This window comes from Amblyraja radiata, chromosome 5 (assembly GCF_010909765.2).
Source record: "Amblyraja radiata isolate CabotCenter1 chromosome 5, sAmbRad1.1.pri, whole genome shotgun sequence".
Classification (NCBI taxonomy): domain Eukaryota; kingdom Metazoa; phylum Chordata; class Chondrichthyes; order Rajiformes; family Rajidae; genus Amblyraja; species Amblyraja radiata.
Genome location: NC_045960.1, coordinates 8,653,351 through 8,674,048, shown reverse-complemented (window position 1 = coordinate 8,674,048; position 20,698 = coordinate 8,653,351). Strand labels below are relative to the sequence as shown.

General features: G+C 49.3%; 1 protein-coding gene across 1 annotated transcript in view; it reads left to right on the top strand.

Annotated features, from left to right (window-relative positions):
* daam2 (dishevelled associated activator of morphogenesis 2) overlaps positions 1 to 20,698 on the top strand; it is a 274,185-nt gene that overhangs the window by 218,300 nt on the left and 35,187 nt on the right. Inside the window, exons 22-23 of the mRNA XM_033020571.1 lie at positions 2,792 to 2,852; positions 5,262 to 5,393. Coding sequence (XP_032876462.1) covers positions 2,792 to 2,852; positions 5,262 to 5,393 — 193 coding nt within the window. The remainder of the gene's footprint in view (positions 1 to 2,791; positions 2,853 to 5,261; positions 5,394 to 20,698) is intronic.

Sequence of the window (20,698 nt, the reverse complement as noted above, 5' to 3'; positions counted from 1 at the left end):
CAGCACCTGATGGTATAAAGCCCGCGTTTGTAGCTTTGTTGTCTTCCATATCCTGCATATTGACGCATATCGGTGATCACCCAAAGTTCATAAGTGATAAGAGCAGAATTAGGCCATTCGGCCCATCAAGTCTACTCTGCTATTCAATCATGGCTGATCTATCTCTCCCTCCTAACCCCATTCCCCTGCCTTCTCCCCATAGCCTCTGACACCCGTACTGATCAAGAATCTATCTATCTCTGCCTTAAAAATATCCACTGGAGGTTTTGTGTGTTTGTCCTTCTGGTGGGATCTTTCTGTGGGTCTTGAGTCGGATAAAGGGGCGGCGTGGTGGCGCAGCGGTAGAGTTGCTGCCTCACGGCGCCAGAGACCCGGGTTCGATCCTGACCACCGGTGCTGTCTGTATGGATTTTGTACGTTCTTCCCGTGACCTGCGTGGGTTTTCTCCGGGTGCTCCGGTTTCCTTCCACACTCCAAAGACGTACAGGTTTGTAGGTTAATTGGCTTGGTATCATTGTAAATTATCCTTAGTGTGTGTAGGATAGTGTTATAGTGTGTGGTGATCGCTGGTCGGCATCGACTCGGTGGGCCGAAGGGCCTGTTTCCATGCTGTAGCTCTAAATTAAACTAAACTAAACCAAAGGCACCTCCTTTCATCCGGACAAAATCACAATACGGAAACGATTCTTCAATAAACGCACTCTTTCATCGCCTGCTGTTTACCAATCTACCAGAACTTTCTCCCCGTGACCGTGTGGGTTTTCTCCGGGTGCTCCGGTTTCCTCACACGCTCCAAAGACGGACTCGTTTGTAGGCGAATTGGCTTCTGTAGATCGTAAATTGTCGCTCATGTGTAGGATAGTGTGGGTGTACGGGGGGGAGGGAATCGCTGGTCGGCGCGGACTCAGTGGGCCGAAGGGCCTATTTCCACGCTGTATCGCTAAAGTCTAAAGAGGCCGGTACTAGAGCCACATATTTCATGTCCCTACAGGCCTGTGTGTAACATTCCTTAACATGGGAAGACTGGTGCACGGACAGATACCACACGGTCCCTGACAGAGGAAGACCCACACCCTGCAAATCCACACTCAACCACACAGAGACACGCACATATCAGATAGTAACAGATGCCAGATAAACATGCCAGATAGTGAAGATGGCATGGAAAATTGCAGCAGGATTGGGATTGCTTAGCCAGGTGGGCTGAGGATTGGCTGATGGAATTGAATGCAGAGAGATGAGAGGTGTTGCATTTTGGGACGTCTAACAAGGCCAGGACCTACACAAGATTTACGAGGATGTTGCCAGGACTAGAGGGTGTGAGCATTAGGGAGAGCAAATTTGCAGATGGCACAAAGCTGGGTGGCAGTGTGAACTGCGAAAAGGATGCGAGGAGGTTGCAGGGTGACTTGGACAGGTTGAGTGAGTGGGCAGATACATGGCAGATGCAGTATAATGTAGATACATGTGAGGTTATCCACTATGGCGGCAAGGACAAGGAGGCAGATTATTATCTCAATGGTGTCAGATTAGGAAAAATGGGAAGTGCAACGAGACCTGGGTGTCCTTGTACACCAGTCACTGAAAGTAAACATGCAGGTACAGCAGGCAGTGAAGAAAGCTAATGGCATGTTGGCCTTCATAACGAGAGGATTTCAGTACAGGAGTAAAGAGGTCCTTCTGCAGTTGCACAGGGCCCTAGTGAGACCACATCTGGAGTATTGTGTGCAGTTTTGGTCTTCTAATTTGAGGAAGGACTTCCTTGCTATTGAGGGAGTGCAGTGTAGGTTCACAAGGGTAATCCTTGGGACGGCAGGACTGTCATATTAGGAAGGATTGGAAAGACTGGGCTTGTATTCACTGAAATTTAAAAGGATGAGAGGGAATCTTATAGAAACATATAAAATTATAAAAGGACTGGTCATGTTAGATGCAGGAAAAATGTTCCCAATGTTGGGGGAGTCCAGAACATGGGGCCACAGTTTAAGAATAAAGGGGAGGCCATTTAAAACTGATATAAGAAAAAACGTTTTCACCCTGAGAGTTGTGAATTTGTGGAATTCTCTGCCACAGAGGGCAGTGGAGGCCAATTCACTGGATGAATTTAAAAGAGTTAGATAGAGCTCTAGGGGCTAGTGGAGTCAAGAGATATGGGGAGAAGGCAGGCACGGGTTACTGATTGTGGATGATCAGCCATGATCACAATGAATGGCGGTGCTGGCTCGAAGGGCCAAATGACCTCCTCCTGCACCTAGTCTCTATGTTTCTATCAGAGTTGTGTAGGCTGGGTCTCTATTCCTTGAAGCGCAGGAGGATGAGGGGTGATCTTATAGAGGTGTATAAAATCAAGAGAGGAATAGATTGGGTAGATGCACAAACTCTTGCCCAGAGTAGGGGAATCGAGGACCAGAGGACATAGGTTTAAGGTGACGGGGAAAAGATTAAGTAGGAATCCGAGGGGTGACTTTTTTACACAAAGGGTGGTGGGTGTATGGAACGAGCTGCCAGAAGAGGAAGTTGAGGCTGGGACTATCCCATCGTTTAAGAAATAGTTAGACAGGTACATGGATAGGACAGGTTTAGAGGAATATGGACCAAACGCAGGCAGGTGGGACGTGTAGTTGGGACATGTTGGCCGGTGTGGACCATCACCTTAAACCTAAGTCCTCGACCTGTCTACTCTGGGCAAGAGACTCTGTGCATCCACCCGATCTATCTCTCAACTAAACTAATCGGAGTGCAGGATGGGAGATATTTCCAAATGTAACTAATTGTGCTTATTTCAACACAGCTTGGCAGAATTGGACAAAGAAATCAACAATCTAAAGAATGGCTTGAAGGCTTTGGAATCTGTGAGTACTGCTTACCTGGAGTTTTACGTATTAAAAAACATATAACAAACAGGTTCTTGTCAATTGTCGCAGATCTAAAGCACTAGCTGTTGCTCTTCCACAGATGCAGACTGACTTACTGAGATTTTCCAGCATCTTCTGTTTTATTTCATATATTCAGTGTCTGTTTTTGTTGTTGTTTTGCATTAGTCCTTCACTCTGTGCATCTGTAGAGGTTTGTGAGTGTCATTGGAGAGGTGCTGAATTTCCTCTGTCTTCTGGGGAAGTACAGGCATTGGTGTGCTTTCTTGATTTGTGGGGAACTAGCTCCATTGACACCTGAGGTAGATCAGCTAGGATCACTGTGAATAACAGGGCGGTCATGATGGGCCGAGTGGCCTACTCCTGCTCCTCCTTTCTTCTGTCTTGCAGATGCAGCATTTGACTTTCTGAAGTCAGATTTCTCTGAATTACAATGTTGAAATGAACACAAGTGCTGGAGTAACTCAGCGGATCAGGCGGCATCTCCGGAGAGAAGGAATAGGTGACATTTCGGGTCGAGACCCTTCAAGAGATTGAAGTCTGCAGTCTGAAGATGGGTTTCGACCAGAAAACGTCACCCATTCGTTTTCTCCTGAGATGTATTCAGTATTCAGTTTACTATTCATTATTCAGTTTAGTTTATTGTCACATTTAGCGAGCTGCAGTGAAAAGCTCTTGTTGCATGCTAACCAGTCAGCGGAAAGACAATACATGATTACATTGAGCCGTCCACAGTATAGGTACATGATAAGGGAATAAAGTTTATTGCAAGGTAAAGCCAGAAAAGACTGATCAAGGATAGTCCGAGGGTCACCAATGAGGTAGATAGTAGTTCAGCACTGCTCTCGGGTTGTGGTAGGATGGTTCAGTTGCCTGATAACAGCTGGGAAGAAACTGTCCCTGAATCTGGAGATGTGTGTTTTCACACTTCTGTACCTCTTGCCTGATGGGAGAGGGGAGAAGAGAGATTCCAGGGTGCGACTCGTCCTTGATTATGTTGCTGGCCTTGCCGAGGCAGCGTGAGGTGTAGATGGAGTCAATGGAAGGGAGGTCTGAACTGTGTCCACATTTAGCTGCCTGTCCCGCTGAGTTACTCCAACATTTTGTGCCTATCTTCGGTAAACCAGCATCTGCAGTTCCTTCCTACACAAATGTTGAAATGAATGCGAGTTGTGTGTGCACTTTTAACATATTTACTGGGGAACCTAAAATTTCTTGGTTATGTTGGGAAGGGTGCAGAATCTATTTTTAATTTAAAAAGATAAGAAATTCAGCTCACAAAGTACAAATATTTCTTTAGGAATATACAAAGAAATTTGTGATAAAAGATAAGAAATTCAGATCAGAAAATAAAAACATTTTTTTTTACAAAATTTATTATAAAAGATTAGGAATTCAGATCAGAAGATGAAAAATATTTTTTTAACTGAATTTGTAAGGGAATTTATTATAAAAGATTAAAACATTCAATCAGTTTTAGTTTCGAGTTGCAGCATGGAAACAGGCCATTCGGCCCACCGAGTCCATGCCGACCAGCAATCACTCCGTAAACTGCCCTGCTTTCTAGGGGCAATTTACAGAAGCCAATTAACCTACAAACCTGCACATGTTTGGAGTGTGGGAGGAAACCGGAGCACTGCAGAGAAAACCCACGCGGTCACGGGGAGAGCGTGCAAGCTCCACACAGACAGCACCCATAGTCAGGATCGAACCTGGGTCTCTGGTGCTGTAAGACAGTAGCTCTACCGCTGGGCAGCAAAATTGAACCATTTTTATACTGATTGCTTAATGGAATTATATTTTTATAATTTCTAGGAGTAGAATTAGGCCATTCAGCCCATCAAGTCTACTCCACCATTCAATCGTGGCTGATCTATCTCTCCCTCTTAACCCCATTCTCCTGCCTTCTCTCCATAACCTCCGACACCCGTACTAATCAAGAATCTATCTATCTCCGCCTTAAAAATATCCAATGACTTGGCCTCCACAGCCGTCTGTGGCAACACTACCCCACACACACTTGGGTCAATTTCACACTTGCACCAAGCCAATTAACCTACATACCTGTACGTCTTTGGAGTGTGGGAGGAAATCGAAGATCTCGGAGAAAACCCACGCAGGTCACAGGGAGAACGTGCAAACTCCCTACAGACAGCACCCGTAGTCAGTATCGAACCCGCTTTAAACGCTGTAAGGCAGCAACTCTATTGCTGCACCACCGTGCCACCAAACTAACTAAATAAAAAGAACGTGCAAACTCCACATATGCAGACAATACCCGAGGTCAGGATCGAAACGAGGTCTTCGAGATAGCGGCTCTGTGCCGCCCGCTGCTGTGCGATAGTGTTACTCCTTAAGTGACCCTCTCCTTCCTTTCTCTCCCCCCAGGAGCTGGAGTATCAGAGGAATCGCACGCGGACCCCCGAGGACAAGTTTGTTCCGGTCATGAGTGACTTCATCACAGTGGCCAGCTTCAGCTTCTCCGAGATGGAGGACCTCCTCGCTGAGGCGAAAGATAAGGTAGGCAAACGTCACCCAGCGATACCCATCTGCCCTCCATTTTGATTTGCCTCCTGGTCTGTCGGAAGCCATTTTGACTCCACTCCCTTTTAACACCAGTGTCAGATCGCAGATTGGACAAGGCATCGCGCAGCACTTCAGCGGGTAGAGCCGCTGCCTCACGGCACCAGAGAGCCGGGTTGAATCCCGATCTTGGGTGCTGTCTGTGTGGAGTTTGCATGTTTTCTCTGTGACATGCTTGGTTTTCCTCCGGGTGCTCTGGTTTCCTCCCACATCCCAAAGGCGTGCGGGTTTGGAGGTGAATCGGCCCTCTGGAAAATTGCCAATCAGTGGTCGCAAGTAGGAAGTGGATGAGAAAGTGGATGATCAATGGTCGGCATGGACTCAGTGGGCCGAAGGGTCTGTTTCGATGCCGTATCTCTAAAACTAAACAAAACCAAACTAAACCACTAAGTCTGAAGAAGGGTCCTGACCTGAAAGGTCACCTCTCCATGTTCTCAAGAGTTGCCTGACCCGCTGAGTTACTCCAGCACTTCATGTCTTTTTTTGTGAATTAACATCTGCAGTGAAGACTTTAGACTTTAAAGTCAAAGCACGGAAACAGACCCTTCGGCCCACCAAGTCCGCACCGACCAGGGATCACCCCGTACACTAGCAATATCCTATATCCAATATCCTATAGGGGAAATATACAATTTTACCAAAGCCAATTAACCTGCGATCCTGCATGTCTTTGGAATGTGGGAGGAAACCAGAGCACCCGGGGAAAACCGACGTGGTCACGGGGAGACGTACAAACTCCATACATGCCGCACCTGTAGCCAGGATCGAACCCGGGTCAGTAGTCAATAGCTTCGTCAAATTGCAAAATTGTCCCTAGTGCGTAGGATAGTGCTAATGCACAGGGTGATCGTTGGTCAGCGATGACTCGGTGGGCCGAAGGGCCTGTTTCCACCCTGTATCTCTATAGTATGAAGTCTAAATAATGTTCCTAAGTACTTGTGGTTTGTGCTCTGGAGTGCAGTAGTCTCAAATTCACTCATTATGTGAGAACTCTGTACGGACAGCGCCTGTGGACAGGATCGAACCTGGGTCTCTGACGCTGAGAGGCAGCAACTCCACCGCTGCTCCACCGTGCCGCCCTTGTACCTTTCACGGGACCCTTCTGTCTGATCCAAAATGAGACCTGGGTGCCCTTGTACATCAGTCACTGAAAGTAAGCATGCAGGTACAGCAGGCAGTGAAGAAACCTGATGGCATGTTGGCCTTCATTGCAAGAGGATTTGAGTTTAAGAGCAAGGAGGTCCTACTGCTGTTGTACAGGGCCCTGGAGAGACCACACCTGGAGTATTGTGCGCAGTTTTGATCTCCTAATTTAAGGAAGGACATTCTTGTTGAGGGAGTGCAGCGTAGGTTTACAAGGTTAATTCCCGGGATGGCGGGACTGTCATATGCTGAGAGAATGGGTCGACTGGGCTTGTATTCAGATTCACTCTGGAATTTAGAAGGATGAGAGGGAATCTTATAGAAACATGTAAGGGATTGGACATGCTAGAGGTAGGAACAATGTTCCCAATGTTGGGGGAGCCCAGAACCAGGGGTCACAGAGTTTAAGAATAAGGGGTAGGCCATTTAGGACTGAGATGCGGGGGGGAAATTTATCACCTAGAGAGTTGCGAATCTGTGGAATTCTCTGCCACAGAAGAACATTCAATGGATGTTTTCAAGAGAGAGTTAGATAGAACTCTTAGGGTTAACGGAATCAAGGGATATGGGGAGAAAGCAGGAACGGGGTAGTGATTTTGGATGATCAGCCATGATCATACTGAAGGTCCAAATGGCCTACTCCTGCACCTATTTTTCTATGTTTTCATGTCACCCGCCCATGTTCTCCAGAGGTGCCGCGACTCTCGTCAGCAGCAGCCTCTGCAGTCCATCTGAGTTTTATTATTTTTTTGTCTCGTTTTTATGAAGTTTTTGTTATTTTTTTGTTGGGGTATGTGTGTGGGGGGGAGGGGGTAACTTTTAAATCTCTCCCTGCACGGGAGACCTGACCTTTTCTTTGTCGGGTCTCCGTTGTCGTTGGGGCTGCAACATGGAGCGGCCTCCAGCAGGAACGACCTGGGGCTCCAGCTGCGGAGCTGCCGACTACTCACCGTCACGGGGCTGGCCGAGTCCGGAGCGGGTGGAGCTGTGGTGGACGCTGCTGCGGCCCGACCTCCGGATATTCGGAGGCTGCAACTGCGGGTTTGGCGGACTGCGGCACCGGGAGCCCGCGGGTCCCTGGTGGGAGACCGCTTTTCGGGGGTTCCGCAACGGCGACTTCTCCCGCCCGAGTTGCGGGGTTGAGGAGCACCTGGAGCGGGGCCTGCATCACCGCTCCGCGCGGCTTAGAATGGCCGCGGGACTCTGTGAGCGCCCGTCGTGGGCTTCAACACCAAGACCCGGTGCGCGACCTTGCATCACCCGGCGTGGCTTTAATGGCCGCGGGACAATCGCCATCGCCCGCCGGGGGCTTTGACTTTGACTTTGACTTTGACTCTGACATGGGAGAGTGCAGTGGAGAGATAAGTTTTTTTGCCTTCCATCACAACGATGTGATGGATGTTTGTGTAAACTGTGTTGTGTCTTGGGTCTTTTTGTTTTGTAATGTATGGCTGCAGAAACGACATTTCGTTTGGACCTCAAGGGGTCCAAATGACAATAAATTGAATTGTATGTATTGTGCCGCTGAGTTAAGGGCCTGTGCCACGAGCATGCGACTGCATGCGGCAAGCGCGACCTAACGTGGTCGCTTGAGCCGTACAGCCTCGCGGGGCCGGTCCCACTTCGATCGCCGGAGCCGTATGGAGTTGTGCGGAGCTGGTCCCGACATCGTTCGGGGCTCTGAAAAACTGACACTGTCCAAAAATTCCGCGCGGCAATGGCCTGCCGGCCCGCAGCCACATTGAGGCCGTACGCAGCGCCACGACGGGCGTGCGCAGCGTCTTGACGCCGTACGCAGCGTCTCGACGGTGTACGCCTTCGCTCGAACTTCACGTCAACTTGTACGGGATCACTCGACCTCCGCGCGGCCCCCGCTTCCGGTTTGGTCGCCCATGCTCGTGGGACAGGCCCTTAACTCCAGCATTTTGTAGGGTCTACCTTCCACAGTTATGTTTCTGCAGACTGACTCTGGTGAAACCACCAAGTGTTGTGAGGAGAGGTCTTCTCACAGACAAGCGACATGGTGGAAAAATATATATTTTTAAATTGAACTAAAATTAAACAACAACCACAATCGTTGCGAGTTTAAAAAAAATTTTGATTAAAACATCCTGACTTAACGGACCGTGAAAATGTCCAAAGGCACAATGGGTGGGTGGTGAAGCAACAAATTACTTTTGAACCAACAAGTCGCTTTCTGCACTTTTATCTGTACATGTGGTAGTGTTTTGTGTACATATTATTCAGGAGGCATATGGCTGTGTGTTCAGTCATTGCCGGCTGCCTTTCGCTTTGGCTCGGGGCCCTCCCCTACCTCCCCTCCCTGGCCGACCACAGAGCCTTTCAGACGTTCCGGGGTTGCTGTTAATATTCCACAGCGTTTGTTGTTTACGTTTGTTTTTCACCAGGGCTGCCCCTCTAGGTAAGCAGTCCGCTAAGCATTAGGTGGGGCCACTCCGAATGAGACGTCAAGTAGTCGAACACCATGGAAACAGGCCCTTCGGCCCGACTCGTCCATTCACAGCCGAGATGCCCCATCTAAGCTAGTCCCATGTAGAGACAGAGAATCGTACAGCATGGAAACAGGCCCTTCTGCCCAATAGGAGCAAAGAGGTCCTTCTGCAGTTGTACAGTGCCCCTAGTGAGACCACACCTGGAGTATTGTGTGCAGTTTTGGTCCCCTAATTTGAGGAAGAACATTCTTGCTATTGAGGGAGTGCAGTGTAGGTTTACAAGGTTAATTCCCGGGATAGCGGGACTGTCATATGCTGAGAGAATGGAGCAGCTGGGCTTGTACACTCTGGAGTTTAGAAGGATGAGAGGGAATCTTATTGAAACATATAAGATTATAAGGGGTTTGGACACGCTAGAGCAGGAAACATGTTCTCGATGTTGGGGGAATCCAGAACCAGGGGCCACAGTTTAAGAATAAGGGGTAAGCCATTTAGAACGGAGATGAGGAAACACTTTTTCTCCCAGAGAGTTGTGAGTCTGTGGAATTCTCTGCCTCAGAGGGCGGTGGAGGCCAGTTCTCTGGATACCTTTCAAGAGAGGGCTAGATAGGGCTCTTAAAGATAGCGGAGTCAGGGGATATGGGGAGAAGGCAGGAACGGGGTACTGATTGTGGATGATCAGCCATGATCACATTGAATGGCGCTGCTGGCTCGAAGGGCCAAATGGCCTACTCCTGCACCTATTGTCTATTGTCCATAAGCTGGTCCCATAGAATCACGGTGGCTCACCAGTAGATTCCTCTGATACTCCAGCTCCTGGGGTGAGAGGAAGGAAGGAGAGGGTTACATGAGGAGCAAAACTATCACACAGCACCGGGTGGCACAGAGCCGCTGTCTCGGAAACCCCGGTTCGATCCTGACCTCGGCTGTTGTCTGCATGTGTGGAGTTTGCACATTCTTTTTATTTAGTTATTTTCGCAGCATGGTGGCGCATCGGTAGAGTTGCTGCCTCACAGCGCCAGGTTCAATCCCGACTACGGGTGCTGTCTGCAAGGCGTTTGTACGTTCTTGCGTGGTTTGTGCGTGGTTTTCTCCGAGATCTTCGGTTTCCTCTCACACTCCAAAGACGTACAGACTGGCTTGGTATAAATGTAAAATTGACCCTAGCGTGTGTAAGATAGTGTTAATGTGCGGGGATCGCTGGTCGGCGCGGACTCGGCGGGCAGAAGGGCCTGTTTCCGCGCTGTATCTGTAAACTAAACTAAAATCACAGAGTCATGGAGTCACACAGCGTGAAAACAGGCCCTTCAGCCCAACTCGTCCATGCTGGCCAAGATGCCCCATCTAAGCTAGTCCCATATGCCTGTGTTTACCCCATATCCCTCCAAGCCATGTTACAGCAAATTTATTTTTTTGCGATACAACATGGAAACAGGCCCCTGAGTCCACACATGCAAGTGGATGCATGTGTTGCCTGTGTGAAGGCGTGTACGTTTCACGTGTTCTGTGTTGTAGGTGCCTCCGGGTGCATGTGTGTGTGTGTGTGTGTGTGTGTGTGTGTGTGTGTGTGTGTGTGTGTGTGTGTGTGTGTGTGTGTGTGTGCCTCCATGCATGTGTCAATGTATGCATGTTCGTGCCACACATGTACATGGTCAATGTTACGGGTGAAACATAAAACATACCACACCACAGGAACCCACAACGTGTAAGAAAGAACTGCAGATGCAGGTTTAAATCAAAGGTGGACAAAAAATGCTGGAGTAACTCAGCGGGTGAGGCAGCATCTCTGGAGAGAAGGAATGGGCGACGTTTCGAATCGAGACCCTTCTTCAGACTGATGTCAGGGGAGTGGGCGGCACCTCATATCTTGCGTGAGCAGTTTATACCCCAGCGGTATGAACATTGACTTCTCTAACTTCAAATAGCCCTCTCTCTCTTCCCAGTTCTCCCACCAGTCTCATTGTCCCCCACTCCATTCTATCTTTGTCCCACCCCCTCCCCTGACATCAGTCTGAAGATGGGTCTTGACCCGAAATGTCGCCCATTCCTTCTCTCCAGAGATTCTGCCCGTCCCACTGAGTTACTCCAGCATTTTGTGTCTACCTGCGACAGGAATGTCTGTGGTGAACATGATGCCAAGTTAAACTGATCTCATCTGCCTGTACATGATCCATATCCACCTAATCCCTGCTCGGTGACTGCCAATCACCCCCCCACCCCCCGGACACTTATTATCACTTATTATTATTTATTTAAATCATTTGCTATGTCGCTCTTCCAGGGAGATGCTAAATGCATTTCGTTGTCTCTGTACTGTACACTGACAATGACAATTAAAATTGAATCTGAATCTGAATCTGAATCTCTTCTAAAAGCCTCTTAAACGCCACTATCGTATCTGTCTCCACCTCCACCCCTGGCAGCACGTTCCAGGCACCCACCACCCTCTGTGTAAAAAATGTACCCCTCACCACTCTGTTAAACTATCCCCCTCTCACCCTATAGCTACACCCTCTAGTGATGGACATTTCCACCCTGGGGAAAAAGGCTTTGACTGTGTACCCTATCCATGCCTCTCATGATTTAATATGCAGTACTTCCATCGTAGCTACCTCTCCCGGCAGATAATAGCCTCTAATCCAGGCAGCATCCTGGGAAACCCCCTCCAAAGCCTCTCCAAAGCCCCCACATAATTCCTGTAATCGGGCGACCAGAACCACTCGCAATACTCCAAAGTCTTATGGAGATGCCTGTCAGTGTGCGTGAGTGTGTGTTAGTGCGTGTGTGTGCATTAGTGTGTGTAAATGTCAGTGTGTGTGTGCGAGTGTTAGTGTGTGTGCGCATTAGTGTGTATATGTTAGTGTGTGTGTGCATTAGTATGTGTATATCTTAATGTGTGCGTACATTAGTATGTGTAAATGTTATTGTGTGTGTGTTAGTGTGTGTGCATTGGTATGTGTATATGTATTATGTGTATTAGGGTGTGTGTGCATACATTAGTATATGTGTGTGTACATTAGTGTATATGTGTTGAGTGTGCATGTGGGTGTGTGCTTGCGCCTCTGTACATGTGTCTGTGAATGTGTGTGTGTGCACATTGGTATGTGTATATGTTAGTGTGTGTACATTAGTATGTGTATATCTTAGTGAGGGTGTTAGTGTGTGCATTAGTATGTATATATGTTAGTATGTGAATGTGCACATTAGTGCGAGTGTGTTTGTGTGTGTGTACACATTAATGCGTCTGTGTGCTTGTAATTGTGTGTGTATAGTGTGTATGTGCGTGTGCCTCTACATGTGTCTGTGAATGTGTGTGTGTTTAATGTGTGTGTGTTTCAGTGTGTGTGTGTGCGCCTATGTATCAGCCATGATCAGCCATGATCATATTGAATGGCATGCAGGCTCGAAGGGCCTACTCCTGCACCTATTTTCTATGTTTCTATGTTTCTATGTACATGTGCGTGTGAACGCATGTGTGTGTGTGTGTTTCTAGGAGTAGGTGATTGCGAATGTGTGGGCTGTCCGTGTGAGTGTGGTGACGCGTGGTTTGGGATTTGCACACTATGAAGCCTCCGCCTGTCCATGTACTAATGTACTGAAATGTTCAGCAGCTGTGGCCAGACTGCCCTTTCATCTTGCCTGAGGCTTACATCAATGTGCATTTGCTTTGTTAGTTCAAGCAAAGTTATATTTTGGATGTTTAAGAAGTTGTCTGCGAGTTCCCTTCTTGGACTTTAGCCCAGTCGCCCAATATCCGCACTTGATATGTGGTCACCCCGTCTTAATGCAAAAAACCTCTGCTTATTTTAACTTCTGTAGTTTAGTTTATTGTCACACGTACTGAGATACAGGGAAAAGCTTTTGTTACGTGCTGAGCAGTCAGTGGAAAGATGATACTGATTACAATCGAGCCGTGTACAGATACAGGATAAACGGAATAACGTTTAACATAAGATAAAGTTCAGTAATAACTGATTAAAGATAGTCCGAGGTAGACAAAAATCATGGAGACTGAAGAAGGGTCTCGAACCGAAATGTCGCGTATTCCTTCGTTCCATAGATGCTGCCTCACCCGCTGAGTTTCTCCAGCATTTTTGTCTACCTTCGAATTTCCAGCATATGCAGTTCTTTCTTAAAGATAGTCCGAGGGTCTCCAATGAGGTAGATGGGAGTTCAGGATTGCTCGCTAGTTTGTGATAGGATGGTTCACTCGCCTGGTAAGAGCTGGGAAGAAACTGTCCCTGAATCTGGAGGTGTGCGTTTTCACACTTCTGTACCTCGTGCCCGGTGGGAGAGGGGAGAAGAGAGAGTGGACAGGGTGCGACTGGTCCTTGATTATGTTGCTGGCCTTGCCGAGGCAGCGTGAGGTGTAGATGGAGTCAATGGAAGGGAGGTTGGTTTGTGTGATGGTCAGGGCTGCGTCCACAATTCGCTGCAATTTCTTGCGGTTTTGGATGGAGCTGTTCCCAAACCGTGCTGGGATGCGTCCCGATAAAATGCTTTCTACGGCGCATCTGTAGAAGTTGGTGAGAGTTGTTGGGGACATGCCGAACGTTGATATGTGTTCTGCTTCACACTATATGCAAATATTATCTGCTTTATGTGGCGCTTTGCAGAATTAATATTGTTACTGCAGGGAATGGAGGGATATTGTTCATGTGCAGACAAGATTAGTTTATCTTGAAATCATGATCAGCATATTTCTGTTTCTCTGCTCTGTGCCTGTTTCTTGCATGTTCTACGTACAGAGTGAGTCTAACAAGCTCGTGCCCGAGAATATTGGGGTGGCACGGTGGCGCAGCGGTAGAGTTGCTGCCTCACAGCGCCGGAGACCCGGGTTCCATCCTGACTGCGGGTGCTGTCTGTACGTAGTTTGTACGTTCTCCCCGTGACCTGCGTGGGTTTTTACCAGTTCCCTCCCACATTCCAAAGACGTACAGCTTCGCCGGTAAAATGGCTTCAGTGAGGATTGTAAATTGTCCCGTGTGTGTGTTGGATAATGCCAGTGTACGGGGTGACCACTGGTCGGCGGGGACTCGGTGGGCCGAAAGGGCCTGTTTCCGCGCTCTATGTCTAAAAGTGTAAATAATGCTCCTGTGTATATCTGTGGCTACTTCCCAGCACAGTAGCCTCAAAATTCCATCGTGATGTGCAGCATTTTTGTGCGCGATGTGAAAGAATTTAATTGGAAAACTGATGACTGGAAGCAGAAGGTACACACAATTGCTGGGGAAACTCAGCGGGTGCAGCAGCATCTATGGAGCGAAGGAAATAGGCGACGTTTCGGGCCGAAACCCTTCTTCAGACTGATGGGGGGTGGGGGGGGGGGGGAAAGAAAGAAGGAAAAGGGGAGGAGGAGGAGGAGCCCGAGGGCGGGCGGATGGGAGGGTGGGAGGAGACGGCTAGAGGGTTAAGGAAGGGGAGGAGACAGCAAGGGCTAGCCAAATTGGGAGAATTCAATGTTAATGCCATAAGGACGCAAGGTCCCCAGACAGAATATGAGGTGCTGTTCCTCCAATTTCCGCTGTTGCTCACTCTGGCAATGGAGGAGACCCAGGACAGAGAGGTCGGATTGGGAATGGGAGGGGGAGTTGAAGTGCTGAGCCACCGGGAGGTCAGGTAGGTTATTGCGGACTGAGCGGAGGTGTTTGGCGAAACGATCGCCCAACCTACGCTTGGTCTCACCGATGTAAATCAGCTGACATCTAGAGCAGCGGATGCAGTAGATGAGGTTGGAGGAGATACAGGTGAACCTTTGTCGCACCTGGAACGACTGCTTGGGACCTTGGATGGAGTTTGGAAGCAGTTGGATAACTACAGCATTGCAGTTGCTCTGTGGTTTTTCTGTGAGTCTGGCTTCTGGTGCACAGAAACACCAGGTCAGCAACATGGGTTGGGTACAACACATTCATTAGTGCGTGAGAAGCATCTGTTGATCTTTGGTCAGTTAGAGTCACCGAAACAGGCCCTTCGGGCCACCTTGCCCCTGTCGACCAAAATGCCCCATCTACACTAGTCCCACCTCCTCGCCTTTGGCCCATATCCTTTGAAACCTGTGTAGGAGGGACTGCAGATCGAAGGTAGACACAAAATGCTGGAGTAATTCAGGCTGCATCTCTGGAGGGAAGGAATAGGTGACGTTTCAGGTCGAGACACTTCTTCAGATCTCCAACGCCGAGGATGGCTTCCCGACGGGCCGCGCGTCCAGATAGTTTCCCGATGGTGGGGCCGCGACTGTGGACCGGGAACACGGCCGGAGACCTTTATTGAGGCGCCGCGGTCACGATGCCTCCCGCGTAGGTAGCTGGGTCGGGCGGAGCAGCCGACGGAGCCCGCGGCTGGGGCCCAGGTCGTAACCATGGAGGCGTGAAGTGGGGTGCGGCGGTGGTGAGGCCTCACGACGATGGGGCCTAGGCGGTGGTGAAGCCTCACGACAATGGGGCCTAGGCGGTGGTGATGTCTCACGACAATGGGGCCTAGGCGGTGGTGAAGCCTCACGACGATGGGGCCTAGGCGGTGGTGAGGCCTCACGACAATGGGGCCTAGGCAGTGGTGAGGCCTCATGACGATGGGGCCTAGGCGGTGGTGAAGCCTCACGACAATGGGGCCTAGGCGGTGGTGATGCCTCACGACAATGGGGCCTAGGCGGTGGTGAAGCCTCACGACGATGGGGCCTAGGCGGTGGTGAGGCCTCACGACAATGGGGCCTAGGCAGTGGTGAGGCCTCATGACGATGGGGCCTAGGCGGTGGTGAGGCCTCACGACAATGGGGCCTAGGGGGTGGTGAGGCCTCACGACGATGGGGCCTAGGCGGTGGTGAAGCCTCGCGACAATGGGGCCTAGGCGGTGGTGAAGCCTCGCGACAATGGGGCCTAGGCGGTGGTGAAGCCTTGAGGCACAACCCGCGGTCGATGAAAGCGTGGTGGACCACAGTGGGGGGAGGGGAAGAACAATGGACAATGGGGTGGGGGGGATAAAGGACAATAGGAACCCGGCGTTGGGGGAACCGCTGTGCGAGGCGGGGGAAGGGGAGGACAAAAGGTGGAGCCGGAGTGCTTTGTAACTTGGTCAGCACTGTAGGTGGCCGCTACTTGTATACATTGTGTACGCAAGCAATGAATCTCACTGTGCCTGGTCACATGTGACAATAAACTATTCCTATTCCTAAACCTGTCCTATCCATGCACCAGTCCAAATGCCTTTCAAATGTTGTTATAGTCCCAGCCTCAACTACTTCCACTGGCAGCTCGTTCCATACACCCATACACCTGTGTGAAAAAGTTACCCCTCGGCTTCCTTTAATTTAGTTTAGAGAAACGGCGCGTAAACAGGCCCTTCGGCCCACCGAGTCCGCGCCGACCAGCGATCCCCGCACACTAACGCTAACCTACACACACTAGGGACGATTTACACTTTAACCTAGCCAATTAACAAACAAACCTGTACGTCTTTGGAGTGTGGGCGGAAACCGGAGCACTCGGAGAAAACCCACGCGGGTCACGGGGAGAATGTACAAAGTCCGTACAGACAGTGCCCGCAGTCAGGATGGAAGCCGGGTCTCTGGCGCTGTGTGGCAGCAACTCTACCGCTGCGCCGTCGTGACGCCCACCGTTACTGTTACATCTTTTTATAGTCATCTTAAATCTCGCGCTACCTACACCTCTCATGATTTTATACACCTCTATAAGATCACCCTTCATCCTCCTGCGCTCCAAGGAATAGTCCCAGCCTGCCCAACCTCTCCCTGTAGCTCAGACCCTCGAGTCCTGCCAACATCCTTTTTCATTTTCTCTGCACTTTCCAGCTTTAAGATGCATCCTTGAACTGGCAACTGTTCAGCACTGTCAAAAGTGCTTATAGTGCCAAAAGTCTTTAAATAATAACCATAATAATTAAATAATTAAATAAATAAGTAAATAAATAAATAAATAAATAAATAGACAGAAAGAAAGAAAGGCTCGATTGAAATCTGGAACTGTTTTTCCGCTGACTGGTTAGCACGCAACAAAAGTTTTGCACTGTACCTTGACAGTAATCTAAACTCAACTAAGGATAGACACAAAAAGCTGGAGAGACTCTTCTTCAAGCTCTTTGGGTCGAGACCCTTCTTCAGAGTCTGAAGAAGGGTCTCGACCCGAAACGTCACCCATTCCTTCTCTCCAGCGATGCTGCCTGTCCCGCTGAGTTACTCCAGCTTTTTGTGTCTATCTTCGGTTTAAACCAGCATCTATCTGCATTTCCTTCACTACCACATATCAGCTCGCACTGCCGATCGCTTCCGATTGCCCGGAGCAATCCTGCGATAAGTACTTCCCATTGTTCCGACTGTGGTGTTGCAAGTACTTCCTACACCGGCTTTCTCCGACAACCAGTGTCTGTCTCCATTCAGTTGCATTTTCCAATAAAATCAGCAGGAAGGAATCAGTTCTCAGCATTTCAGATTGCGCAGAATAGAAAAATCCCAAACACATAGTGCGGCACAGTGGTGCAGCGGTAGAGTTGCTGCCTAGCCGCACCAGAGACCCGGGTTCAATCCTGACTTCGGCTGCTGTCTATATGGAGTTTGTACTTTCCCCCTATGACCCCCGTGGGTTTTCCCCGGGTGCTTCAGTTTCCTCCCACACTCCAAAGACGTACAGGTTTGTAGGTTAATTGGCTTGGTATCATTGTAAATTGTCGCTAGTGTGTGTAGGATAGTGTTAGTGTGCGGGGATCGCTGGTCTGTTTCTGCTCTGTATCTCTAAACTAAACTAAACAGCACTAGTGGAAATATTTCTCTGAGCACACAGTGTATGCGCATTTGTGTTTATGTGTGTCACAGAGTCAAAGAACCATACAGAACGGAAACAGGCCATTTGGCCCCAACTTGGCCATGCCGTCCAACATGTCCCATCTACACTAGTCCCGCCAACCTGTGTTTGGCCCATATCCCTCTAAACCTTTCCAATCCATGTACCAAATGCTTGTTAAATTCTATGATAGTACCTGCTTCAACTACCTCTTCTGGCACCTCGTTCCATATCCATGTGATAAAGTTGCCCCTCAGGTTCCCATCAAATCTTTTTCCTTTCTCCTTAAACCTATGTTATAGATTCAAGTGACATAGATTCAAGGTGAGGAGGAAAAGGAATCTGAGGGATAACTTTTTCACACAGGTGGGTGTATGGAACAAGCTGCCAGAGGAGGTAGTTGAGGCTGGGACTATCCCATCATTTAAGAAACAGTTAGTCAGGTACATGGATAGGACAGGTTTGGAGGGATATGGACCAAGCGCAGGCAGGAGGGATTAGTGTAGCTGGGACATGTTGGCCGGTGTGGGTGAGTTGGGCTGAAGGGCCTGTTTACATGCTGTATCACTCTATGATTCTATGACTCTAAAGAAAGGCTCGATTGTAATTATGTATTGTCTTTTTGCTGGCTGGTTAGCACGCAACAAAAAAGCTTTTCACTGTACCTCGGTACACGTGACAATAAACTAAACTAAACTAAATGCTGTTGTGATACCTGCCGCAACTACCTCCTCTGGCATAGCCCCAACCATGCCCTGAGTGAAAACATTGCTCCTCAGGTTCCGATTAAATCTTCCCCCCCCCCCCCTCACTGTAAACCTATTGTCTGGTTCTCGATTCCCCCACCCTGGGATTAATACATTCAACCCACCTATTCCCCTCATAGAAGACAGATACAAAATGCTGGAGTAACTCAGCGGGACGGGCAACATCTCTGGACAGGAGGATTAAAAATAATGCTAGAGGGCACAGTTTTTTACATAATACCTGGAACGGCACAGACGATGTGGGCCGAAGGGCCTTTTCCAGTGCTGTATTGTTCCATGTCCTGTCTGTGTGGATAGGATTGCCAACTGTCCCGTATTAGCCGGGACATCCCGTATATTGGGCTAAATTGGTTTGTCCCGTACGGGACCGCCCTTGTCCCGTATTTGACCGCTACTACTCGGGTCGAGGGGACTGTCAGGTCGTAGCGCCGCGTCCAGCCCCGCCTCACGTAGTGCAGCCCATGGAGTGCAGCAGCAGCAGCAGCGCCTCGCCCGTGGCCCCGTCGGTCGGCAGCCCGGCCAGCTGTCCGACCTTCGGACCTTCGCTTACCGCCGACACCACCACCCCTCCTTCTCATGGCCGATCATCGGTTCACGGGTTGGACGGGGCGCTGGACTTTGCGTGCAGCGGAACACAAAGCCCAGCCGACGGGCCAGCTGAGGAATTTTGGCCCGGGGCGCGCGACGTCGCGTGCAAAGTCCGGCGCCCTGAACAAAACTCCCCAGCTGGCCCGCCTTCTATACGTATCCCATTTGCCCACGTTAAGTCTCTATCTATGCCTTGTCTATTTAAGTGTCCGTCTAAGTGTGTCTTAAACATTGAAACTATATCTGATTTCACCCACCTTCCCTGGCAACACATTTCAGATATCAATCACTCTCTATGTGAAATTTAATCCTAAAATCCTCTTTCAATCTTTTATCCCTTCACTTTAAATGCTTTACTACACCCTGTTAGTGTTTAGTTTAGCTTAGAGATACAGCGCGGAAACAGGTCCTTCGGCCCACCGGGTCCGCGCCGACCAGCGATCCCCGCACATTAACACTATCCGACACCCACTAGGGACAATTTTTACATTTGCCAAGCCAATTAACCTACAACCCTGCACGGCTTTGGAGTGTGGGAGGAAACCGAAGATCTCGGAGAAAACCCACGCAGGTCACGGGGAGAACGCACAAACTCCGTACAGACAGCACCCGTAGTCGGGATCGAACCCGTGTCTCCGGCGCTGCATTCGCTGAAAGGCAGCAACTCTACCGCTGCGCCACCGTGTTGTGATAGTACCTGCAAGGTTGCCTTTGTTTATGTAAAGGGAAAGGTGGCTACATGGAACACCTTGCCATGGGTGGTGGTAGATTTAGATATTGTAGTGGCATGTAAGAGACTTTTGTATAAACAGGAATGGAGTGATATGGATTATGTGTAGGCAGAGGAGATTAGGTTATCTTGGCATTATGTTCGGCACAGACATTGTGGGCCAAAGGCCCTGTTCCTGTGTTTATTCTATCCAGCCGGTCAGGCAGTAGATGTGGAGGAATCGGACAGATGATGTTCCGACCCTTCTACTTTAACGGCCCACCATGGAAACAGGCCCTTCAGCCCACCGAGTTCTGGCCTGCAGTTGATGAGAGGGGATCTTATTGAAACAGATAAGATTATTAAGGGATTGGACACGCTAGAGGCAGGAAACATGTTCCCGATGTTGGGGGAGTCCAGAACCAGGGGCCACAGTTTAAGAATAAGGGAATGGAGACGAGGAAACACTTTTTCTCACAGAGAGTTGTGAATCTGTGGAATTCTCTGCCTCAGAAGGCGGTGGAGACCAAATCTCTGGATGCTTTCAAGAGAGAGTTAGATAGGGCTCTTAAAGTTAGCGGAGTCAGGGAATATGGGGAAATGGCAGGAATGGGGAATTGATTGGGGATGATCAGCCATGATCACATTGAATGGGGGTGCTGGCGCGAAGGGCCGAATGGCCTACTCCTGCACCTGTCTATTGTCAATAAGCAGTTGTCTATTGTCAATGCTGACCATCGATCAATCATCCACAGGTCCATTATCCCACTCCCTACACACTAGGGGGAAATTT